The sequence below is a fragment of the Macrotis lagotis genome, chromosome X, assembly GCF_037893015.1.
Source record: "Macrotis lagotis isolate mMagLag1 chromosome X, bilby.v1.9.chrom.fasta, whole genome shotgun sequence".
Classification (NCBI taxonomy): Eukaryota; Metazoa; Chordata; class Mammalia; order Peramelemorphia; family Peramelidae; genus Macrotis; species Macrotis lagotis.
In genome coordinates, this window is record NC_133666.1 from 293,322,192 (window position 1) to 293,349,119 (window position 26,928).

At 38.8% G+C, this 26,928-nt stretch overlaps 1 protein-coding gene across 1 annotated transcript in view; it reads left to right on the forward strand.

The window, feature by feature from the left end:
- The first annotated feature begins 11,163 nt into the window (after nucleotides 1-11,163).
- Nucleotides 11,164-26,928, forward strand: part of CCBE1 (collagen and calcium binding EGF domains 1) — a 352,034-nt gene continuing 336,269 nt past the window's right edge. Inside the window, exons 1-3 of the mRNA XM_074200478.1 lie at nucleotides 11,164-11,245; nucleotides 24,480-24,828; nucleotides 25,497-25,577. Coding sequence (XP_074056579.1) covers nucleotides 24,674-24,828; nucleotides 25,497-25,577 — 236 coding nt within the window. The 5' untranslated portion in view covers nucleotides 11,164-11,245; nucleotides 24,480-24,673. The remainder of the gene's footprint in view (nucleotides 11,246-24,479; nucleotides 24,829-25,496; nucleotides 25,578-26,928) is intronic.

Below are 26,928 nucleotides of genomic sequence, written 5' to 3' on the forward strand. Positions count from 1 at the left end.
CATGAAAGCTCTAGCTGAAAGAATCCTCTAATAGAAATAGTATTTTAATGACTCATAATTTTCTTCAAATCCCTTAAACCAGTCTTCTGAGTCTTTTTAACCTCAACCTTATATTTTAGGGAATTCAAGTCGGGGGGGGGAAACAAAGTATGCTTCCAAATTGATACTATTGGCTAGAGATTTTTGTTTTTGGAATAGCAGGAACTAAATGAACTAGAGTAACTTGTCTTTTTCATAAGCAGCCAGGGATGAGGCTTAGCACCTCTTGGCGGGTGATGTTTCACATGGCATGGGTTCAACTTATTTCAAGGGGATATTAAGTTTTCCTGTTTGTGACTATAACTTAGGACATGTTCTTCAGGAAGGAGAGGAGTTTCCAGGTGACAAGGACTGTTTAACTCAGGACGTTCAAATCACTTGCCTTCTGATCCCTTTCCTTGAGATTTGCTTGAATGTTGATGGTGTTTTGCAAGGAAAAACTAGTAAATATATAAGAAGAGATAGAGTTGAAACTAGTTACAGAATAACTCTTTGAAGAGTCATGTGCATCTCATTCTTAGAGGTCAAATCTACCATCTCTAGTTTCAGAGTACTGATATTCAGAAGGCTAATATTAGTACTAGTCTTAGAGGAGAGGAAGAAGCCATTGATTACCTGGGGAGCAGCCTGGAAGGGAGTTCTACCTTCTCCATTAATTGGGAGGGTAAGTGAGGACAGGGCTCCTGAATTCTTTGTATTTTTCATAGGGCTATTTGAATGCTCTCATCTGGATCTCTTTTCTTGGTGTGGTGGAAGAAATATTTAATTTGGAAGCAAAGAATCTCATTTCAAATACCAGGTCTGTTACAATCTTCATGGCATTTTGTAGACTATTTTATTTTGCTGGACCTCAGTTTCTTCCACTATGAAATGCAGAGGTTAAATTAGATAGCTTCTAAGAGAGATAATATGTATAAAGTCCTTAGTGTGATCTCTAACTTAATACTTAATCCCTCCCATCTGGTTCTAAGTATATGACCTCTTCAGCCTATATGATCCTATTATTAAACTGACAAATCAAGGCAAAAACTAAATCATGGACCAACCCTAGACCAAATAATGGACTTTGTCTTCTGCACCTCCATAATTATCTTTTTTACTTCAGTCTCTCTAGTGCTTTCTAAGAGTCACATTCTCTTCTTTTATCTCCCAGTGGAAACTTGCTCTATGATTTTTTTTTGTTCACACAAAGTATAAAGGCTTCATAATGAGTTAAAATGTCTCCTAAAGGGAACAAAAGGATGCAGATCTAATATTGAAAGACATGGCACTTAATAGGTATTTAACAAATTTTGACTGACTGGATTTTTAAAGTCTTTTTGGATAGGAAGGATGTCTTTTTTTTTCATTAATACCATCTTGGAGTTGATTTTCAGTGTCATACAGGCTAGTCTTATTATCTGTGTCCTTATCTGTTTCCTTTGAGAAGAGCTGTCCACTATCTCTTTATAACTGCATCTACAATAAGGAAATTATATACTTTCAAGATTTGAACAAACTGACATCATATCAGCTAAGAAAATAACACAAATCTACCCTTTCCCTGACCATGTAAGAAATATATCTTAGGATACCTAACTACCCAGAAATTGAATAAATTCAATCTTCTACTCTGCTTCCTTGGTCTGACAGGGAAGAAAAATTTTATATTATCTACTCTTCACAGAGGAAGCCTCCATCTTCTCAAGTATTTTTTACCTTATTTAGTTTAAAAAGTTATTTGTATTGATATTTTTTGTTTTTACTTCCCTTACATTTCCCCTCATCTTTTTCTCACCTTCTCCCAAAGACTAATCAAAATTTTAAAAGTAGAAATTAAAAAAAAGTTTCACAAGGTCATCAGCATATCAAAAAGTTTCACATTAATATATGCAATATCCCATACCTCTGGTCCCCCACCTTTGTGAAAAAGTAGAGGATGAGGAGTTATCTTCTCATTTCTTTCCCCTTTACTTTCTTTTTTTTTTTTTTTTTTTGCAAGGCAATGGGGTTAAGTGGCTTGCCCAAGACCATACAGCTAGGTAATTATTGAGTGTCTGAGGTGGGATTTGAACTCAGGTCCTCCTGCCTCCAGGGCCAGTGTTCTATCCACTGCACCACCTAGCTGCCCCCTCCTATTTACTTTTTACATTTACAGCTTTCATTTGTTTTTCTTATTCTTCTCTTCTGCTTTTAGATATCTTTCTCATGCTTCCTATGCCCAGCACTCATGACTCTCAAAAAAAAAAGCAGGTGACTTATAACATTATATTTAATGTAGAACTTTTTGATTAAAAAGCACGTTAATAAAAGTGTCCCCCATTTTTTAGAAGGGATAGCTGAATTTTGCCTGACTCCAAATCTCCTGATTCCAAGTGCAGTGTTCTTTTTACCACCCCATGCTGCCTTCTTGAGTCAGAGAACATTGGAAAACAAGCAGCGTGCAAAATGGAAGCTATAGTAATATTCAGGAAATTAGGAAATAGGGCAGAATTGAAAGGAGGAGAAGAGGGTAAAGTGACATAATATGAATATAAGATCCTTGAGGGCAGACTAGTTGTTCTCTCTTTTGTGAAGTGGTAAAGTAGACGAAATGCTCAACTCGGAGTAAGGAAGACCTAAGTTCAGATCTGGTCTCAGACACTGTGTGATCCAGGGTAAGTCATTTAATCTCTCTCTGCCTTAGCTTCCTCAACTATAAAATTGAAGTAACAGTAGGAAGAGGAAAGGGAATACACATTTAAATAATACCAATGTTGTACCAGGTACCATGCCAACCACTTTTACAAAAAGTATCTCATTTGTTCATCACAGAAACCCTGCTGTTATTATCCCCATTTGGATTGAGAAAGTTGAGGCAGTCTTGGGAAAAAAAGATATTAGTACCCCCTCCCCCAGTTGTGAGAATCAAATGAGATAATATTTGTAAAGTGCCTGGCACTTAGTAGGTGCTTAAGTAATGCTTATTCTGTTTTCTCCTCCTTCCTCCCTTTTTGTTTTTGTATGCTCAGTGCTTAGCATAATATCTGATACCAGTGAGTTCTTAATAAATGAATGTCAGTTGACTGATTCAATGCAGAGGATTAGGCAAATTTAAATTTTATTAAGGAAATTCCATAGTAGAGAAAGAAGCTAGAGGAAGAAAGGGAAAGAGAAAAAAAAGTGAAAAGAACATGTACACTAGAGAGAAAAGGAGGAACAGGAAGAAGATTGTAACTAAGATTGAAAAATAATGGACAGAAGAATAAGAGCCTCTTTGAAGCGAGGAGGCTGGGCATGGGAAGCATAAGAGAGATATCTAAAAGCAGAAGAGAAGATTTATAAAGGAATGGGTAAAAGACCGGAATGTGACTGATTATTGGAGAGATAAACAGTTTTGTTTTTTTTTTTTTTTAGTGAGAGAGGATAAGAAAAACAAATGAAAGCTGAAAACAAAAACAGTATAGAATGAGAACTTGGAGTAAAGTGATAATGATGATGATGATGATGGTGATGATGTTGTTGATAATGATAATGATGGTGGTGTGAGTGAAGATTTTGTAATTTACAATGAACACTTTAAGGTTTACCTAAATACTTTACCTATATGATCCCATTTGATCCTCATACCAATTCTATTGTGAAAACATATACACATTTTATAGATGCAGAGAATGAGTCATCAAGAGATTAAATGACATATGCCCATCCATTGTCATACAAGTAGTAGGTCAGAATTTTTCTGACTCAAACTATAGTGAAAGTCTACTAGAATGAATGATAACTATGAAACTTAGGAGTATTAGGAGAAATAGAGATTATTGAAGAGGAAATTGCTTTAAAAAAATAGGGACAGAAGATTTAATGACACTGATGCAGGAGGGAAGTACATCATAATAATGCAGTAATCCTTTTTATGTCTCTAGAAGGAGAAAGCCAAATACATACCACATTATATACAAATAATCCAGAGGATTTATCTTCCTGAGTTCAAATTTGACCTCAAACACTTACTAACTGTATGACTCTGGGCAAATCAATTTTTTTATTGTTTGCCTCAGTTTTGTCATCTGAAAATGAGATGGAAATGGCAAACCACTTTGCCAAGTTTCTTTGCCAAGAAAACCCCAAATGGCATCACAAAGAGTTGAACATGACTGAAAAGTCTAAAGAACAATATAATAAAGATATTTTTAGACAAATACTGGGTTTGGGATCATCACAACTACTAAGAAAAAGGATTCAAAAACTAACTCACCTTCTTGGTGATAGATTGCCTTAGGAATCATCAGGGTTCATCAACCTAAATAAGCACCTCTGAAAATGTACACTGAGATGCAAACTCTACTTATCAAGCAGAAAAAAAGAAGTTTATCACCCAGTCCATCTAAATCAAAGAAGGATGTGGGCCAATTAAAGGAAACTGGACCAAGTTAACATGTTTTATCTGGAATTCATTTTGGATCTAGCTTGGTTGGGAAAGATTAGCACTAAAAAATGCAAAACCATTCTGAAGACCTTTAAAAAGTCCTTCACTGGTGGCCTTTGATGGGTGGATTTATGCGTGCTATTCCTCAGTCCCTCTGGCCTCATTGACCAAAATCTGGGCTTCAGCTACTTGCCCCTCCTCTACCTCCTGCTGGAAATGATTCTCAGAATAAGTTTCTAATTAGAATAGAGTTCGGCAGGTTCATGTCAGACTCCAGAGTTTTCCAGACATTCCATCTAGGTCTGTCCCTGGGGTCACATAGGGAAGTGCTCCTACTGAGTAAGCTTTTATCCTCCAGGGTTCAATAGGGGTTCCATGGCTGATGAGGATATGGTTTAGACCCTGGGATAGAACTGTAGAATATACTTTGGAAAATGCCAGAGCCTCCAAACCCTTTTGAAATCTAATCTCATTCTCCTCATGACAACACAACTCCCAATGAAACCAATAGAACATTTTTCTAGGAGAGGAGAGGGTGAATTATAACTCTGCTCTATCCCACAGAACATGTTCAATAAATACAAGAGTTAGAACTTACCTAGATGGAAATTTGATGAAGATTTAGATGGTAGTTACCTTCTTGAATTCAATTCATAAGCAAGTCCATTCATTAAACTCCTATATACCAGACTTTACACTAGGCACCAAGTATATACAAAGCCAAAAACTAAGCCATCCCATTAGATCTGTTATACACAAATCCAATTTAAAAGTACATTATTTATATAAGAGAGAGGGAAAGAACAAAACATATATTCACAGAGTTGCAAAATAACCAATATTGTAGATGGGTATGACTTTCTGAAGATGGGGCAACTTCACAGTCATTGAAAGAAGAATTCTCCAGTAACTATTTTAAGAAATCATCCAAATAATTAAATAACAAAAGCAGATTGTTCCCATCAAAGGGTATGTAGGCCAGCTCTGTTCTGATTTGTATATATAATTGTAGTAGATTCTATAATTCTAGCACACAGGGGCACCAGAAATGATTTGTTAGGGTTTTTGAATACTGCGGCCCTTCAGTTTTTTAAAATTAATATTATTTGTTTTCCAATTATATACAATAGTAGTTTCTACCCATCATTTTATGTAAGGTTTTGAATTTTACAATCTTTCCTCTACCCTCCCTTCCCTCCCCCATCCCCCACAGAAGGCATCTGGTAATCTTTACATAGTTTCCATGCTATACATTGATCAAAATTGAATGTGTTGGGAGAGAAATCATATCCTTGAGGAGAAAATAAAATATCAGAGATAGCAAAACTATGTAGTATATGACACTTTTTTTAATAAAAAAAATCAAAGGTAATAGACTTTGGTCTTTGTTCAAACTCCACAGTTCTTTTTCTGGGTATGGATGGTATTCTCTGTTGCAGGCACTCTAAAATTGTCCCTGATTATTGCATTGATGGAATGAGCAAGTTCAATAAGATTGATCATCACCTCCATGTTGCGGTTAGGGTGTACAATGTTCTGGTTTTGCTCATCTTGCTCAGCATCAGTTCATGCAAATACCTCCAGGATGTATATATACCACAATTCGTTCAGTCAATCTTCAATTGATGGACATTCACTTGATTTCTAATTCTTTGCTACCACAAATAGGGTTGCTATGAATATTTTTGTACAAGTGATGTTTTTACCCTTTTGCTTGATCTCTTCAGGGTATAGACTCAGTAGTGGCATTGATGGAACAAAGGGTATGCACATTTTTATTGACTTTTGGGCATAACTCCAGATTGCTCTCCAAAAAGGTTGGATGAGTTCACAGCTTCACTAACAATGTATAAGTGTCCCAGATTTCCCATATCCCTTTTAACATTTAACATTGTCCTTTCTGGTCATATTGACCAATCTGATAGATGTGAGATGGTACCTCAGAGCTGCCTTAATTTGCATTTCTCTAATCAGTAATGATTTAGAGCAATTTTTCATATGACTATGGATAGCTTTGATTTCCTCATCTATAAATTGCCTTTGCATATCCTTTGACCATTTGTCAATTAGGGAATGCTTTTTTTTTGTAATATAAATTTGACTCAGGCAGAGCCAAGATAGCGAAAAGAGAGGACTGACTCTTAGGTGCTCTCAATCAAAACTTATAAACTAAGGACTCTAACTAAAATTTTGAGAGAAAGAAGCCAGAGGGATGCAGTGAGGCAGTTCTCCAACCCAAGGTAACCTGGAACAGAGTGGAAAGGCTCGGCTCCACGGGTCGGAGGGGGTGGCCCACCAGAGGGGTGGCCTGCTAGGGGAAGGAACTTCAGCCTCCCGGAGGCAGCCCTAGGGCATTGGGAGCCACGTCTCCCAGGGCGGGGGGGGGGGGGGGGGGGGGGGAGTTTCCTAATCTACACCCCAGGGAGCATCGGGCACAACTTGGGGGATCAGTGGGAGGGACCTCTGCCAGATAGAGCACGTGAAGCTCAGCCCTCAAGGCACACAAAATGAGCAGTGTGGCCGGAGCAGCCCAGATCCAGGAATAGGAAGCAGAAGCCGGTAAGCAGGAGCCCCCAGGGCATGAGCCCGTTGAACCTAGGGAGGAGAGTGAAGAGAGACTGCCAAACTGTCCTCTGTTCCCGGAACAGGATTCTGGGGTTCTGACCACATTCAGATCCTGATCACAGTTTAGGACCCCCCCATAGAACAGCAGGGCCCCCCACTTCAGCCCCATGGCAGAGGAGTGCGCTTGTGGTCATTCACAGACCAGGAGAGAAGACAGAACCTCACACATGGAGATCCTTGTGGGGGTGTGTCCCAATAATACTCAAAATCTCAGGAAGCACCCCAAAACTAGGCACAGGCTGGGGAAATGAGTAAGCAGAGAAAAAAGAGAAACACCTTTGAAAAATATTTGCCTGTGATCCCAAGAAGGATCAAAACATTCAATCTGAAGATGAGGAAGCACAAGCTCCTGCATCTCTTTAGATCCAAGAAAAACAGAAATTGGGCTCAGGCTATGATAGAGCTCAAAAAAGACTTTGAAAATCAAGTGAGGGAGATAGAAGAAAAATTGGGAAAAGAAATGAGAGAGATGCAGGAAAAACATGAAAAAGAAGTCAGCAGCTTAGTCAAGGAGATCCAAAAAAATGCTAAAGAAAATAACATGTTAGGGCGGCTAGGTGGTACAGTGGATAAAGCACCGGTCCTGGAGTCAGGAGTACCTGGGTTCAAATCTGGTCTCAGACACTTAATAATTACCTAGCTGTGTGGCCTTGCGCAAGCCACTTAACCCCGTTTGCCTTGCAAAAAAAAGAAAAAAAGAAAAAAAAGAAAAAAGAAAATAACATGTTAAAAACCAGCATATGTCAAATGGATAAAACAGTTCAAAAAGTTATTGAGGAGAAGAATGCTTTAAAAAGCAGAATTGGCCAGATGGAAAAAGAGATAAGAAAGCTCTCTGAGGAAAACAAATCCTTCAGACAAAGAATGGAACTGAGGGAGGTTGCTGATTTTACCAGAAATTGGGACACAATACTTCAAAACCAAAAGAATAAATGTGAAACATCTCGTTGCAAAAACAACTGATATGGAAAATAGATTCAGGAAAGATAATTTAAAAATTATTGGAATATCTGAAAGTCATGATCAGGAAAAGAGCCTTGAGATCATTTTCAAAGAATTACTACAGGAAAATTGCCCTGATATTCTAGAAGCAGAGGGCAAAATAGAAATGGAAAGAATCCACTGATCTCCCCGAGAAAGAGATCCAAAAAAAAAAACAAACAACCCCCAGGAATATTATAGCCAAGTTCCAGAACTCCCAAGTCAAAGAGAAAATATTACAAGCAGCCAGAAGGACACAATTCAAATACCGCGGAGCTGCAGTCAGGATAACACAGGACTTAGCAGCAACTACATTAAAAGCTCATAGGGCTTGGAATATAATATTTCAGAAGCAAAAGAGCTTAGAATGCAACTGAGAATCAACTACCCTACAAAATGAATGTCCTCTTCCAGGGGAAATAGATGGATTTTCAATGAACCAGGGGGATTTCAAATGTTCCTGTTGAAATGGCCAGAACTGAACAGAAGGTTTGATCTTCAAATACAGGACTCAGGTGAAGCATAGAGAGTGGAGAAGAAGGGGAAAATATGAGGGACTTAATGATGATGAACTACATGTATTCTTGTATAGAAAAATGATACTGATAATACTCATATGAACTTTCTCATTTAATAGAGCAGGTAGAAGGAGCTTTTATAGATGAAGCACAGGAGAGAGCTGAATTTGAAGATAAAATATATTGTAAAAATGGAGTCAATAGATAAAAGGGAAATGTAATGGGAGAAAGAAAAAGGAAACGAGGAATAGGCTAAGATATTTCCTATAATAAGATTTTTCTTTATTACAATGAGCTATTGCAATGATATGGAAAGGGAGAAGGCAAGGGGGAATGAGGGAATCTTTGCTCTCATCAGAGGTGGCTAAGAGAGGAAACATCATATATACTCAATGGGGTATAGACATCTGGACTAAGAAGAAGAGAAGGGGGACAGGGGGAAGGGGGGGATGTGAGTGATGGAGGAGAAGATGGACCATGGCGAGGAGAGTGGTCAGATATAACACATTTTCTTTTTTACTTCTTGCAAGGGACTGGGATTGGATGGGCTATCTGGGACCATAGGGCCAGGTGGATGCTGGGCCTAAGGGGTGGTATGTGGGCTTGGGGCTTCTTGGCCCCAGGGCCGGGGATCTTTCTGCTGCACCACTCAGCCACCCTACAGCAGAGTCAGAGTGAAAGGAGAGAGAAAATATAGTACATAGTAGTGGAGAAATATGAAAGGAGGGAGTTGCGATCAGCAATGGCAACAGTGGAAAAATATGGAAGTAACTTTTGTGATGGACTTATCATAAAGAATGTGATCCAACCATGACAGAGCTGGAGGTGTTGGAACACAGACTGAAGCACATTTTTTTATTATTATTATTTCTTTGTGGGGGGTTGCAGGACAAATAGGGCTGGGTGGCCTGCCTGGGGCCACACAGCTGGATGATTGTTGGGTGTCTGAGGCCAGATTTGGACCCAGGTGCTCCCCCAGCCACCCCTACTATTATTATTATTACTATTTTATTTTATTTTGGGTCTTTTTTTTTGTTTTTTGTAGGGCAATGGGGCTGGATTTGGGCTCAAGTGCTCCTGGCTCCAGGGCTGGTGCTCCATCCACTGTGCTACCTGGCCATACCTACTATTAGTATTATTATTATTATCATTATTATTATTTTTAATTGTAGTTTGAACTTTTTTCTCTCCCCTTTATTGTTCATGTGGGTCTATATTGTTTTGGGGGAGGGGTATTATGTTTACTCTTAAACAAGAATATTTTAGTAATGTATAAAACATTATTTGTACAAAATAAGAACAAATAAATAAATGGAAAAAAGAAAAAGAAAATAAAGTAAAAAAAATATTTAAAAAATAAATGTGACTCAGTTCTCTAAATATTTTAGAAGAGGCCCTTCAATTTTGACAGTAGCTGAGTCAATAAGATTCCATTAAATTATTTTTTTGCTCTCTGACACAATTTTGAGGTACAAGCAATAGTTGGAATCAGTATTTTAACCCTTCTGAAAAATGTTCCAATCTGAAGAAGGTGATGACGGTGAACTCTGGACATTCTTGTGGTCCTATTCTCCACTCTGCAACTGTTTTAGAAGTAGTTTTTCTCTCAAGGATATGCTAACCCAGAAATGGCCAATTCCATTCACCCTCTTTTCATTGAGTGTACTCTTTGTCCTATTGGCTGGAGGACAATAACAAGAGAAAAAATGTAAAGGATCATAAAGATCTCTCCAATAAATCCCCCCCCCCCCCCCCCCCCGCAATTTGGGTTCTAGCACCAAAATCTCTGACGTACTACAGAGGAAATAAAAATGGTTCTTAAAAAATTACAAAGGCAAGAAGAATAGCTGAACTAGAATAGATATATGCAAAGAGATCCATACTGAAGGTGAAACAGTTTTGAAAGAGAGGAAGACACCAAAAGCTTGGAACAAATTTTGGAATTTATTGATATTAAAAAAAGATGATTGAGAATATGCTTACTTTTCTATCCTTAAAATTTTTATGAGAAAAATTTACAAATGCATCAAAGGGTGTATAGGTCAGAATGGCTTTAATTTAAGCAAATAATAACAATAGATATGGTGATCCATAGAATGATTAACTTTTAAATTATGAAATATGAAGTTTTTAGAAATAATTTACTATAAAAGACTGCATATTTACAGTTATAAAATTACCTGAGAGATGTATGTAGTATATCTCATGCTTATTTGAAAATCATATTTTATTTAATTATATGTAAAAACAATGTTTAAATATTTGTTTTTAGGAAAAATAATCAAATTAATCTGGAGGAAGAAAAGTCAAGGCTGTCAAGAGAAGCAGGGAAAACAGGTGGGAACGAAGGTGGCTCCATGGGGCCAGATCTCAAACGATGCTGGGCAGCCATGAGGATCACCAAGGTAGAGTGGTGGGACAGATGAGGGGCACATAAATGAGCACAGTGACCTCACAATGCCAAAATCCTAGTAATGGGGGGCAACAATATTCTACGTGACAAAAATTGCAAAGCACTCTGACAGAACTAGGCAAAGACCAATCTCTGACACCATGTACCAAAATAAGCTCCAAATAGCTAGCCAATTTAAACATAAAGGATGATATCATGAACAAATTAGTGACGTATGAAGAAATTGTCCATCATATCTATGGATAAAGGAAGAGCTCCAGACCAAATAAGAGACAGAGGGAGGTAAAATGGATAATTTCAATTATATAAAGTGAAAAAGTTTTTAGATAAAGCCAATGAACTGAAAAATGGGAAGAAAAGGAGGAAAGTTGGGGGTGAGATGTGAATCCTCAACAAGTTTCTCTGATGAAGATTTTATTTCTCAGATTTTATTTCTTAGTTAGAAATAAATTTGGGTAACTGAGTTAAATTTACAAACATAAGTGCCATCCCTCAGTTCACCTACGAGTTGGTTTTAGAAGAAGAAATCAATCTATCAAGAACCATATTAAAAAATGCTCTAAATCACTAATAATTATGAGAAATTTATCAATTGAAAAATGGTCAAAGGATATAAATGTGTTTTCAGAAGAAGAAATCAAATCTATCAAGAGCCATATTAAAAAATGCTGTGAATCACTAATAATTAAGAGAAATGCAAATTAAAACAACTCTGAGAAATGGCTTTAAACCTATCAGATTACATTAGGCAAGCAAATAATACACATGTTATGATTATTTTTGTTGATTATCAAAAAACATTTCTTTTTGGAGTACAGAAAGTTATCTTAAAGGTGACTCCCATGCATATGTCAAAACCACAGAAGACAAAAAATGAATTAGCAACAGAGGTATCAGAAAACTATTAATATTGAGGGATCTATTAAAGAAGGAACTGCAAACTCACTAAAGGTGTGTAACACTATTAAGGAGGCTGACCAATGAAGAATCCAATTGGAAGAAGTCCAAATGGCATCTTTTTTTCCCAGAACAATCCTCTTCCTCCCAGTTTTTATGATTTGGGTTTGGGTTATATAGGCTTTCTGGACAAAATTCATTTGTCAGCGCTTCAAACTAAGTCTTACTCTTGGCCAATCATAAATACCCTATAGATATTGAAGTTCTTCAAATATTCCTTCTTTCAAATGATTTCATTAGTCCTTGAAACAACGCAGAATCTCTTAGATGAGATGTATAAATTACTCAAAAGCATTTGATGTAAATATCTGCACAGGGAAACCATTGAATTTTTTGTTTTGTTTTGTTTTTTAGTTTTTGCAAGGCAATGGGGTTAAGTGGCTTGCCCAAGGCCACACAGCTAGGTAATTATTAAGTGTCTGAGGCCGAATTTGAACTCAGGTACTCCTGACTCCAGGGCCGGTGCTCTATTCATTATGCCACCTAGCCATCTGAAGCCATGGAGTTTAAGAATATTTTTTGGTCTAAACTTTGATATAAAGTTATATGGATAGCATATATTGTTCGCCCATATACCTTGGGCAGACACTGCATAGACAAAGACTTGAGATCAGAACTAAACGAGATAGACTAGGTTGTCTTTGGAAAATTGTAAAGTACTTTTATAAAATTCTATTAAAAATACTCCCCTTTGAAACAAAGACATTTTTTAAAACAATAGTTTTCTACTGGTGATAGCAAGGTGGAACAGTAGATGGAGAGTCAGGCATGAGTTCAAATCTGTTCTAAGAATCTTACTGTGTGACCCTGGATTAGTCATTTAACTATTTGTCTGCATTTTATCTGTAAAATGCATTGGAGAAGAAAATGGCAAATCGCTGCAGGATCTTTGCTAAGAAAACTTAAATGTAGTCATAAAGAGTCAGGCACGATTGAAAAAAAAACTGAACAACATCACAGAGCAACAACAAATTTTTCTGATGATGCTATAGGACTGTGAGTATTGCCTCTCAAGAATTATAGCTGAATATTACTCAAAGGGCAAAGGAGAGATGGATGGTGGGTATGAATTAATAACATAGATCTATTTAAGATTTGTACTAGGAAAGTTGGCATAAGAAATTTTTTTTTAAATGGAGGAAGGCCACAAGTATGCTGGGTGGACCATTGTGAAGAATTTGCAAGAAGGAATGGATAGGGGCAGCTAGGTGATGCAGTGGGTAGAGCAATAACCCCGGAGAAGGGAGGACCTGAGTTCAAATTTGACCTCAGACATTTATTAGCTGTGTGACCTTGGTCAAGTCACTTAACCCCCTTGCTTTTCAAAAAAGAAATAGAAAGAATGGATAACAGGTATATAGTATAAGAGGTTGTAATCTGTACCACTGAAAGAATAATCAAATGACTGAGATCACAGATCTATCAACATATTTGTTAGTAGTGATGATGTGGAAAGAAACAGATGTGTCTGTGTTTAGCATAACCCATGTTTACAAACTCCTAGAAAAAAAGACATCTACACTCATTGACTCTACTTCCTTACTTCTTACTCTCTTCTTAATCCATTAAAATCTGGATTTTGATCCTACTATTTTACTGAAATGGATATATCTGAGGTTAATGACTTTTCAGTTCTTATCTTTCAAAGATCTTTTGGAAGCATTTGATAAAGTTGACCACTTTCTGATCCTAGATATTCTCTGTCTTGATTTTTCATGACATCACTTTCATGTTTCTCTTAGCTGTTTGACTGCTCCTTCTTGAAAATCTCAGTGGCAGAATTATCATCATCAGTACACTTTCATTCTCTATCCTGTTCACCTCGATTTTCTTAAAATTCCCACTTTAGTTTCTTCTCTTCTCTTTTCTAAAATTCATATTTATTTTTTCCCAATTATATGTAAAAACAACTTAATCTATTCTTTTTTTTTTCAGCAAAATAATCCTCCTAAAGTCCAGGTCTGGCTATGTTTTCCCCATCATAGGGTTTTCAAATGCAAAAGTCCAAAATGTTATTCATTTTCTTCTCTTCAAAACCCACTCACTTCCTAACTTCTCCTTTTGAGTCTCAAGTGTCACTGTTCTTCAAGTCAACTAGATGTGCAGCCTTGGTCATCATCAGCTTTTCACTTTCTCTAACTCACCGGATTCAATCAGTTTTCAAGTATTATCTATTCTTCCTCCATAACATCGCTTTCATCTTCTTGCTATTCTTAAGGTTATCATCTTGGTTCAAGATCCTCATCTCTTCTCACCTGAATATTGAGATAACCTTTTCATTGAGTTTCTTGTCTCTTGCCTTTGGCTGTGTGTGTGTGTGTGTGTGTGTGTGTGTGTGTGTGTGTGCCATCATGTGATAACATGCTTTATAAATACTGTCTGATTTGATCCTCACAATAACTCTAGGAAGTGAATGCTGCTATGGTCCCCATTTTACAGAGAAAATTCAGGCAATCAGGGGTTAAATGATTTGCCCAAGCATCTGAAACCAGATTTTAACTCAGATCTTCCTGACTTCAGGCTACTGTGCCATTTAGCTTCTCCAGTGTCAGTCTAATGTAGATCAGACAGTAAATAGAAGAACAGGAACTGGACTTTGACTACACTGTGGTGACTTTTATGGCAGATAACTTTAATCACTTGCGTCACAAATGGCATCTCCCCCTCCCCCAGAATAATCCTCTTCCTCTTACCCTTTCTGATTTGGATTTGGGTTACATAGGCATTCTGGACAAAATTCATTTGTCAGAGTTCCAAACCAAGGCTTACTCATAGTCAATCATAAAAACTCTTAATGAATTGTAGAATTTTATGCTCAAACTATATTTTCCCACATTACCATGTCTTCTAAGTGAAAGGTGTGTGTATTTTTGCTATGGGGGAAAATTTCATGATCCATAAAGCAGCATCATAGGAACAGATGGTGTGTGATCACAAAAGTATGGAAATACCATCCCATTGATAGCAATCATTCATTTTTCTATCATAGAGGTCAATAAAATGAACTGAAAAGTTGCCAATATTGGTCCAAGAGCCAGAATTTAGGGTAAAGGAAAGTCAGCATGCCTTTCAAAATGATCAGGATTTGTTCATTGGGGGACCAAAAAACCTTATATCTGGGTTGATTTCTTTTGCTCTTTCTGCATCTGTTTCATTCAGCAAAATGGATTTAATTTAAATTCTTCATCTAATCACTTTCTGATAATTCTGGGGTGGGGTAGGTGAAGGAGGTTTGTGCTTATTGTATATTCTGTTTTCCATTACACAGCTGCCTACCATTCAAGCTCACTATCATAGATAAATTTCCTGTTAACATTAAAATAATAAATGTTGACTTTATAGTAGTTTCCGGATCTGAGTATTTCCCTGAACAAATACTTTGAACAAAGATTAGGTTTAAACTCCTTATGAGTTTGACATGATACAATTGAGGATGGCCCTTCAGGTAGGCAGAGATTTCAGGAATAATATCAGAGAATTACCCTTGCCCTCCAGTGCAGTGGCATAAAGTTTCAGCAATTCTCAAGCTACTGTTCCTTTCCCAGTATTTTATGGGAAGGGATCACTGCCCCTCATGATGCTCATACCTTTTTGATCCAAAAGGGTAGAGTCACTCCAGTGTTTTGGAAGTTTAGGTATAGATTTCAGGTCTGAGACAGACTCCACCCTTTTATTCAGAATCACTCTGATAGAACCCAAGACCCTGATTGAATGGGGCAAGAGAGTTTCATTTCTTAATGTTTCAGAAAATCTGTAGAGGCACAGAATATTTATTCTAGAATAGGCCTTAGAGATCTTTTTCTAAGCCTCTGTTAAGGATGAGAAAACTGAGTCTTAGAGGGTTTATGAACTGTCTGAGATTATATTACAAATTAGTGGCAGAACTAGAATTATAATCTAGATTTTCTGCTTCCAAAACTTTTTTTCTCCCCAAAGTTCAATGCTTTCCCCCTACTTATCCTGTTACAGTATGCAATATGTAGAGATTCCCCTAGTAGTGTGGAACTAGAATTAGGAGTTTAGTCTAGTGGTGAAGAAAATATATAAATGCAAATAGGCTTTCTTCAATTTATTTATTTATTTCTGAGACAATTAAGGTTAAGTGACTTGCCCCAGGTCACACAGCTGGTATCTGAAGTCAAATTTGAATTCAGGTTCTCCTGACTCCAGTGCCATTCTCCTCACTCCTATTTATTTTTCATGTCTGAATGCTCTCCTACTTGCTCCCCTTTCCCCAGCCATCAAGAAGGCAAGGAAAACAAAAATGATGACAAATATGCAATACAAATTCCCACATTAGCCTTATGAGAGAAAAAAGAAAGAAAAAGAAAGAGGAAAAGAAATACTTTTAGTCTGCACTTTGAATTCATTAACCTAGATCTGGAAATGGATAGTATGCTTTATTATATTTATATTTTGTATATACATGTGTATACATACATACCCCCATATATATATATGTAGGAGCTCATGACAACAAAACTGAGAGGAAGAATGGCATAGAAGATAGAGGGCTGAATTTGGACAAAGGGCTGAGTTCAGGTTCTGTCTCTGAGACATGTTGACTGTCAAGTACTTAAACTGTCAGTGTCCTAAGTAACTTCTAAGTTGCAGAGAAGGTACCATTCTGCAGTGGTAGTGAGATTTTTTTTCACCTAGGAAGCACAATGGATAAATTGAGGTATCTAGAGTCAGGAAGCCCTGAGATCAAAGCCAGCTTCAGATACTTACTAGGTATGAGATCTCAGGCAGGTTATTTAACTTCTGTTAAGTGACTTAACTACTGCAGTTTCCTACTCTGCAAAATGAGCATAATAGTAACAACTTCTTCCCACAATTGTTTTGAGGATCAAATGAGATAATATTTGTAAAGTATTTTGCAAAGTTTAAATTGCTATTAAGTGCTATTATCATCATTATTATTCCAATGAGTTTGGACAAATAACCTAAATTTATGTGATTTGGAGTTTCTTAACTTTTGAAAAGAGATTCTAATAAAACTATATATAGTGGGGTGTTGCTGCTGGATTTTACTTTTATATAGCAATTAAGCTCTCTTAAATGATTTTGTCCCTTGCAACCTGCCACAGAGATCCCATGCTTCCATCTTACATTTGAGTCTGACCTTTCTTCAGGATTCAAAGAAAATTCCAGAGATGCACAGTTTTTCTTAGCTTGCAAGGTTTGTGCAAGTCACAACTCAGACAGTGCAAAGATAGCTTCCACACCCCACTGAAAGGGCTTCAAGATCTATCTATGGTATTAAGAGTAGTTCTGTATTCTTTTAGCTTTAGGCAATCTCAACATTGCCTAGTGACTGACACACTTCAACACATTTCACGATGTAACCTTTATTTTCTCAGGAAAACTAGCTTCCTGTCCATCAAAACTGAAACCAAAGGAAAACTTGCAAGGTCGATCTATCCTACTGAGTGGTAACATGAACACTGTTCATAAAGCATTGTGCTAGCTGACCTAGCACAGGAAACTTGTTTGATCTTGTTTCCGTGCGATGGTCTTTACTTTATAGATGATTGCCCATTTTGGAGTGAGTTGTGTCTCATCAACAATGCTCATATATTGCTAGAAATTTGTGTTGCCTACTGCTACTACATGCAATAATATCCTATAAATAAGTAGGAGCTATAGACTTTTCAAATGTCTTCATAGTATCCTTATATACTTTGTTTCCTTCTCTGCCGCCAACCAAAACATTCTTTGAATTTGTCCTCCCTTGTTCACTTTCAAAATCTTCAGATCAGTTCTAATAACGCCCCCAGATTTGTAGCATATATTTCAAACTCAGAAACAGAGACTACCACAGATAGTAAAGGACTTTAGAAATCACTTTTTGGGGGGGGAGGGAAGGGAACAGGTTTCAGAAATGTGATTTCCATGTTGAAAGGAATACCAAGTGAGGAAACTTGTAGATGTGAACATGTTTCACAACATGTAATTATAGTGACCTGTCTAGGATACTGAAAGGTTAAATAATTTATCCAGGTTTACATAGCCATTAAGTGTCAGAGACCTAATCTTCATTACTCAAGGCTATATCTGGGGCCATCTCCAGTTGTCCTGTTCCATATCTGGCCAATGGACTCAGGCGACTCCAAAGGAGAAAGTAAAGCTGGTGACTTGGCACATACCCCCTCACTTAGATCTGACTCACTTGCATGTCATGGCATCACCACCCTGATGTCATGGTCTTCTTTGAGAATGAAGGACAAACAACACTGACAATTTATCCATAATGCCTTTCCACCTCTTTTTATGGGCGAGGAAGTGCAGAAGAAGAATTTTTTAATAGCAAATTTGTGACTAGAGGCCTGTTCTGCCGACTCAGCCTGAAATTCCATCCAGTATCCCACACTCCCTCCCTGAGGAATGTGATGCTCTTTAAAACTAACAGAGGAAGGTGCAGGCTGTGCATAGAAAATGGTTAGATGTAGCCTCTTTGTTGTGATAAAAAAAATTAATTAACAAATGCAATATTGACTAGAGTATTTTCATTGTGGGATCAGCATTGATTATGCTAGTCAATACACATGTATTTAGCTTCTACCATTTTCTAGGCTAAGTTATGGAGCTGCAGAGACACAGTTCCTGCCCTCAAGGAGTTTTACAATCCAATGTGATGGAGAAGCAGCTGAACTTTTTGAAGGTTTAAATTATAGCAAGTTTGATCCATCTCGAAAGACTTTGAACATAGACCTGATGATGAATTGTGTGTTGAACAATCTGCCTTACCTAGGTTTGGAAAGGGTCATCATCAGGTCAGCTTCAGGGTGAGGATTTTTTTTGCAACAACAGTGCTCAGAAACACTTGGTAAGGAGGGCTTGTCATCTGAATCAGTCAGTCAACAACTTTTGATTAAGGACCTACTATATAAGAATCTTGGATACATAAAAAAGGCAAAATATCACCATTTCCTCAAGGACTATCCAATAGAATAGATAACTAGGTCCTGTCAAGAATTATGACTTTTCTATTGATTAGTATGAGATGTGTGATGAATTTAATAATAATAATAATAATAATAATAATAATAATAATAATAATAATAATAATAATAATAATTTAGTTTCCAGAGATCCTTTTCACTGGCTGGCTCCAGATCTGGGAAACAGTGAAAGCAAAGTAGTGATTTGTTTTAATCATGACAGGTCCCTGAACTGTGTTTGCATGTGTTAGTGAAGTGAATCAGTATAATCCATACCATACCCCCCCAAAATTATACAATCAACCATGTCATTCCCATCCTATTAGAATGGCCACAAGTGATGTAATTTTTGTATTGTCCTTCATGGTGGGCTTGTCCTGGGAAGATCACTCAAGCCCCAAATCTGATTGTTCTATGATCCACCTTTCTACTTATGATCATGTATAAAATATCTGGCTCCACAACAACAAGGTGGAGCCCCAAGGAATGAAGTAATCCCTTGATTTTCAAATTGGTTCCTTACAAAGAAAATAATTAATAAACAACTACCTGGTTACTGGAACTCTGTCTCTGGCCTGCTCTGTCATGCCCAGGTAAGACACAGTAAGAACTCAGAAGATTTTTGGCAGAATAGATGAAAATAATCTGAAAGGGGACATGTTAGTAGTTGGGAGGCCTGAGACAGGCCTCAGTGGAATGGGTACCCTCCACCATCAACAAGCAGATCCTTGATGCAGTATTTATATGACTAGCTGCCTATTGCTGTGATATAACCTAGTTCCTTCTTTCTGAGACCATGTCAGATACCATTTAACATTATTACTTAAGTCAGTAACACCTAGTTCTCAGAGCTGCTCACCATCTGACAAGTCCTACACTTATCAGTCTTTCCTTATAGCTCTGGGTTCCCAGGACTGGGTGGGCTGCAGTATTTATTAACTCTGTTTTGCTTTAAAGTAATTGACAGGCCAGTATGGAAAAGTGCTGCACTTAAGAAAGAAATAACCTTAGGTACCTTTCCCTCAAGGAACTCAAAGCATTTCAGGTATCATGTCATTAATCTTGGTAATAGCCTTGGGGACTGAGCTGGAGATAGCAATTGCCAGACATCCCACTGTGTTTTATCAAAGGGGGAATTCAAACAAAAGGAAGGAACCACTGCTAGAGAGTGACTGAACAAGGATGCCAGGGAGAGAATGAGGATTGTTGGACTGCTTTCTGCTCTTCATTGCTTCATTGCTAGGATAACTGACATTTTCTGTGGTATCCCTAGCCTGAGTGCATCCAGCCTCATCTTTCCAAGGGGAGAAAGTGAAGTTTTCAATAGATACTCTCCTTTTATAGTCCTGTAGAGGTCTTTTTTCTTTTTCTTTTTTCTTTTTTTTTTTTTGGTCTCTGAATGTATTCTAAGAGTCAATAGGATCAAATGAGAAAACATGTAGAAAGCATTTTGCAAAATGTTAGTGCTATGATAATAACAAATAATATAATCCTTCTCCTCTTTCTTCTCCCTCCTCCTTTTCCTTCCTTCCCTATCTTCTCTTTTCTTCTTCCTTCTCTTCTCTTTCTTCCCTTTCTCCTCCTCTTCCTCTTCTTCTTCTTCCTTCTTCTTCTTCTTCTTCTTCTTCTTCTTCTTCTTCTTCTTCTTCTTCTTCTTCTTCTTCTTCCTTCCCACAAAATGATCTACTCTATTGGATTTAAATTCTGAGTTTTGAGACAACACCATCATAGAGAAACATTCAACACTGTTTTGGTCTACAAAGATATGATAGCAATGCAGCCAGCCTGCTGCTGTCAAACTATCATTTCACTGAAGTCTACTATTCTCTAATTCTCCTGTTTCTTTTAATTCCGAAAGTTTTCTCAGTTTTAGAAAATTGCTAGGAATTCCTTCCTCTTACCTAGATCCTTGGACTTAGTTATATTGTGAATTCTGATTTAAATCAGTAGATTAGCTGGGTCCATTTACTTCCTTAGATCACTACTTGGATCTTACCCTCCTTTTCCTAGGAAAGTTCTTTCCTCTAGATACTGTTAATTGTTTTTAACCTTAAGCATAGCTGGGTGCTATCTCCTACTCTTCAGAGAGGAGATTAAAAATAAGCCCCATTTAATAGACACGACAGATCACATGGACTACTTAGCTGATAGTTGGGTCTAACTTTGCTGCCCATTCAAGGTAGCACATGCTGTACAGCATTACTTGCCTATGGGGGCATAATAAATTCTCTGTGATGATGTGTGTGAGGACTGCTTATGCCTTAATTCTTTCTCAATACTACTTCCAAGTCTCCAGATGGTATCCAGGCTTACCAAACATTCACGTTAGCTTGTATCTCAAGACCCAATCACAGTTTCCACTTTTGCAAACTCCATTTAAAAATAATGAAATGCACAAATCAAAATTGTTTTTTCTTCCTTTGTGTTTTATAAGAACATAAATTCCTTGAGGGCAGGGTCTCTTTCTTTTTGCCAGTTTCTGTATCCACAGAGTTTAACCTAGACCTGGTACTTGGCAAGTACTTAATAAATATTTGTTGACTGATTGATGCAGGTATGGGTAACAATAACAACAGCTAACATTTAAATAATTCTTTAAGGTTTGCTAAGTGTTCAGCTGATATGATCTATTTTTTTTTTTTTTACTATTTTCTTGTAGATTGTTTTCTTAACTCAAAATCTGGGAAACCATATGTATTGTATGCCTGAATAAATATTGTCTGATGATGCTGATAATCAATCTCCCACACCCTTCTTTGTTACTGGTAGTTGAGAAAATACAAAGAATATGCACTTCATATCCAATAAGCAAGCCAAAATGTAATAGTAGACAAATAAGCTAATTTTGAAAAATAAGGTAGCCAGTTATCAAAATACAGCTGTTTTGAAGAAACTAGAAATTTATCCTCCTACTGGATGGTCTCTTTCCTTAAACATAGGGATTAAGCACATTTTTGGAATGACCCAAAATGATACAATTTTGATAAGCACAATTTAGCTTCTTTCCTCAAAAGCTTAAACAGTTCATTCACATTAAAAATCCCACTTCACTGCAATCTAAAAATATCAGTAAGTTCAAATAGCTAGGATTTTTATAGACTTATAAAATGATAGTTGTCAGAAACAACTTTATTTCTTCACAAAACACCCTCATATTCTACAAATCTTGAAATGACTTTTCAGAATATTATTAAAGAACTATTCAATTATGCTCAGTTTTAGTGCTCAGTATATTCTGGTATTGTAATTATTTGACAGTCACATGAAAGGCAGTGGAAAGAGACCGAACTCAGAAGCAGCACAACTTTGCCAAAAACTATCTTTGTGACCTAAAGTAGATTACCTGACCTCTCCAAGCCTTAGTTTTATCTGTAACTAACGCAACTAAGAATGTTGTTTTGCAAACTGAAATATGAGAAAATCAAATATAAACCTTTTAAGAAGTAAAATACTTTAAACTTTGATGTCATTAATGTGACTCCCTTGTTATTCTTCAGGGAGGATAATCTACTCCAGCTTCTTGCATTTTCCCTGGCTATCTCTCTTTACTGGATAGTAATCATCCTTTCCTCTTCCTCCAGTCTCCTCAACTATCCTTTGAGTCTTAGTTGAAGTCTTATCTTCTGTAAGAAGGCTTTGTTAATCTTCCTTAGTCTTAGTGCCTTCATTTTGAGATTTTTATCTAATTTATCATGTCTATATCCTTTGTACATTGTTCTTTGCATATGTCTCTCCTTTTATACTGGTTGCTTCTTGAGAACAGGGACTGGGTTTTTTGGTGTTTATATCTCCATCTCTTAGTTAGAAATAACTAAGCACATAGTAGGTGCTTCATAAATGCAAGCTGACTTGACTTGAATTGGGTATTCCCTCTACTGCAATATTTTGTGATTTATTTCCTCCTAATGCTATGTACCTCTTGTCTGTATTCTCTTGTATCCAACACACTGGAGCTCTTGGTGGTTTTGCATGTCAGCAGTGCAGCAGTCAAGTTGATCATCCTTTGCTTTTGTTATATAACTGACCCATTTTCTTTTTGTGATCTTGTATTTATTGGATTACCCTTATACTCTTTCCTCTAACTCATTTCCATTCATGATAATGATAACAATGCTATTAATAATAATGTTAGTTGAAATTTATATAGCATTTTAAGGGTTGTAAAGTATTTTATATAGGTTATTTTTATTCTCTGTAACTCATCAGTATCCTTTGGTTCACCTACTGCTTGGATTCTTCAGACTGGTGTTTCAAGATTTACAATAACACAACATGAAAAGTATGGACCTGACATAGATGAAAGATATTGCCTTTAAGACTAATTCTATAAAATTAGTTATAATCATTTAAGCAAAATATTTAATAAGCAAAACATTTTTCTGAATTATTCTGGGTATTAATTTTTAATATGTAATACTTTGTTCTCTAGTTCACTACTCGGTGATATAGTTAGTAGCAAATGATCCATAATTTGGAAATTAAACTTCTAATTCTTGTTTTTGAAATGCGTTTAGTCCTAGTTTTTGCTAAAAGATCTCATTAATAGATATGAATCACCCCTAACAATATTTGGAAATGTTAAACCTAAGAGTTAACTATCTACATATTAGATTTCCAAATTACATAGAGGATTACCTATTATCTCAATACTACTGTTTAAAGGTTTTTTAATCTTATATTGCTACACATAGCAGTGAACACAGCATTAAGTTACAGTGATACAACAGATTCTTGTTCTTTGATTGTCTTTCGGAAGAGACCAAACAGTTTGTATCCAAACCTATCTGGGAAACAGAACTGAGAAGTTCTGCAAGAGGAGTTTAGATTCCAAGAAAAACCTAATGAGTCCTAATTCCTTTTCAGCATTTCTGAGTGATGAGTGATATAATACTATCATTCATTGCAAATGAATTGGCCAAAATATTTCACTCAAAAGAAATATGAATGAAGATTGACTATGCCAACTTTAAAGAGGCTCAGTTTCAGGAGACCTGGTGCACAATACAAACTTTGAACCTTTGCCTTTACTCCTTGAACAAAAAAAAAAAAACACTGAGATAGAAAGGGAGAAAAGCAGAGTAACTCCTAAATTTGAGGAAACAATCTCCAGTCATTAGAAAGTGACAGCAAGAAGGAAACATTAACTCTCTCTCTCTCTCCCCCTCCCCCTTACTCCCGTAAGACAAGGAAGCATTTCCTTCTCCTCTTCCTCCTCTTCCTCCTCCTTTCCCTCCTTCTAGTTCTTCCCCCTTCCCTTCCCCTTTATTTCTAGATATCTATGCCGCCCTAATACCAAACAGTGACCCCCACCTTCCCTCCTATAGACTTCTCTCCTTTCCTTTCCCTCCCCCTCCCCAACAGAGGGAAAGAGGGAGAGACAGGACTCAGCCCTGAACGCTTTAGTCAGGTCAGTCCGACACCTAGGGCAGACGCCCCGGGGAGATGTCCTGGGAGAGACGCTTGCAGTCTCTCAGAACCCGGGAAACCCTTTCTGTTCCAGACCCCGAAATTCCCTGCTCCTCTTCTGAGTTTCACTTCCCATCTCAAATCCAGGTGGCCCCGGGGGAGGGGCACGATCGCGCTCCTAACTGGGGTCTCTCTTCTGCTCCCCACAGTCGCCCTTTCTAAACCTGGCTCCCCCCTAACCCCCAGAACGCCCCGAGAGCGCCCCGGGGCAGGTGGTGCAAACACCCCTGCTCTCCCGCGCCCCCTGCCGGAGGGAGAGGAGGAAAAGGAGGAGAAGACGAGAAGAGGAGGAGAATAGAGGAGGCTGCGAGGCGAGAGGAGAGAGAACCCGAGAGTTTGCCCGATGGTGCTGCCGCCCCTGCCGCCGCCGCCGCCGCCTCCAGCAAGCGGGAGAGGAGGGGCGAAGAGACAGCTGGGCAGAAGCCTGGGTCCCTTGCTTCTCCTCCTAGCGCTGGGACACACCTGGACCTACAGAGAGGAGTTTGAGGACAGCGACAGGTGAGCCCTGCCCTTGCCCCCGACGCTGGGATTTCCGAAGCCCCAAAGACCCGCACCGCCAGCCAAAGCGGGCTGCGCTTCTCCCACCGGGGCGGGCAGCGCGGTGCGGGGCTCCGGAGCCGCCCCCGGGCGGTCCTAGCTGAGCTCCCTGGAGGCGATGGGTGCTGCCCGTGCCCCCAGCTGGCCGCCTCTGCATCCCCTCCGCGTTTCGGGGGGCGCACTCGAACCCACCGCAGTCTAGTTTGCATTCCCACCGGCGCGCTGTTCACAGAACCAAAGGGTCAGGTCTGGGGAGGATCTTAGAAGCCCCCTCTCCCAACGCCCCCCGGTTGCAGATAGAGGACTTGCTCAGGGTCACACGGCAAGTAGGTCGCAGAGCCCCACGCAGAGCCCCACGCAGAGCCCCGTGCTCAGATTCCGAGTCCGGCGCTCTTCCCTCAGCCCCCGGCCCCGACAGTGGTGTACGGTCCTGTGCTTTCTTCATGGGTAAAACCAGAAGGTCGGACTGGGTTCCCTCTAAGATCCCTTCACTTGGAACTCCTGTAAACCGCAGGCGCTTAAGCGTGCGGGAGCCTCCTAGCCGGCTCGGGCTCCCAGGTACATCGAGGTCTCCTGAGCCTTCCCAGGCCCGGACTAAAGTGGGGTGTTCTTTCCAACTTTTCTTCCAGAGAGGTCTGTTCAGAGAACAAGATAGCGACCACCAAGTATCCTTGTTTAAAACCAACCGGCGAGCTCACCACATGTTTTAGGTAAGACAGGACATTTACACAGACTAAAGTGAGCCAAGGAGCTGAGGGGCAAAGGAGGACCAGGTAAAGGAGAACTGAGGGTGGGAGGGCGAAGGGGAGCCCCGGGCCGTCGCGCTTGTTCTGTGTGTGCCTTGGTGTAAGCGAGCGGTCGGCCGGGAGCTCACCTCTGGGAGTCGTTTCCTGTGGTGTTTATCTGCCTTGCGGGGTGGGGGGCCGGAGGCCAGCCGCCCGCGGGGCTTCTGGGGCTAGCGCCTATCAAGATCCCCCAAAGCTTTATCGCTATCCAGCAGATTTGTGTGTGGTAGAGGTGGGGGCCCGAGCCGGGGAGGGAGGAGGAGAAGCTTGCAAGTTTATGAAGTAAAGTTGATTTGGGTTTTGAATGTAAACACTGGGGCATGGGGAAGACGAAAGGCCCCTGAGCATTTGCTGTTTTGTTTTGAAAATCCAAAGTCAACAAAGGGAATATACTAGGCACTTGGCTGTCTCTTGACCTACTCCCCCGCTGGGACTGCTTCGCTCACTGTCTCTGCTTCTGCAGACTAGGTGATGGGATGGGAAGGAGAGTGTCTGTGTGTATGTGTGTGTGTGTGTGTGTGTGTGTGTGTGTGTGTGTGTGTGTGTGTGTGTGTGTGTGTGTGTGTGTGTGTGTGTGTGTGTGTGTGCTGGGGGGTGGGGAGCAACAGGACTGTAGGTTGCTATGCCTGTTGGATGAATCTGGCAAACTTCAGGATTGAAGTTGAAACAGCAAGAAGAGAAGCAGTTCATTGACTAGAAAGGTTGAGGAGAGGGATTGCCTCTGTTTAGGGTCTTGGAAATGGAAAGAGCTGAGTCTGCAAAAGGAGGGTCTCTGTGATCATACTTTCTTGTTAGGAGGCATTTGATTGTCCTGGACCAATGAGGTTCTTTCTTATGTGACCCTGGAGCTCCTGTGAACGGAAGAGAAAGAAAATTACTTTGACTAGGAGAATCTAGACTAATTCAACATTGTCATGCAGAAATTAGAGGTCTTGATGAGCAGCAGATTGTAGTGAAATCTGCCACAAATCCACTGGAGAATTAAGGTCTGACTGAGCATCTGCATTCCAGGCTCCAGCCTTTTGGGCTTGAAAGATACTGTTGCACTTCCACCACCCTCTGCTTCAGAAGATTATTCCCATGGGTGCTTTTATTGGGGGAAAAGAGGAGATGGAATATTTAGCAAGGCAGTGGTCCTGAAGCAGAATCTCTTCTCAGGATAACACCAAACAAGTGTCACCCTATATTTATTGTGTCTGGAATACAAAATAAATGCAGAGAAATATGTTTGGTATTGGGCTTAGAGAGTAAGAAATTTAAAAATACCTGCCCTTGA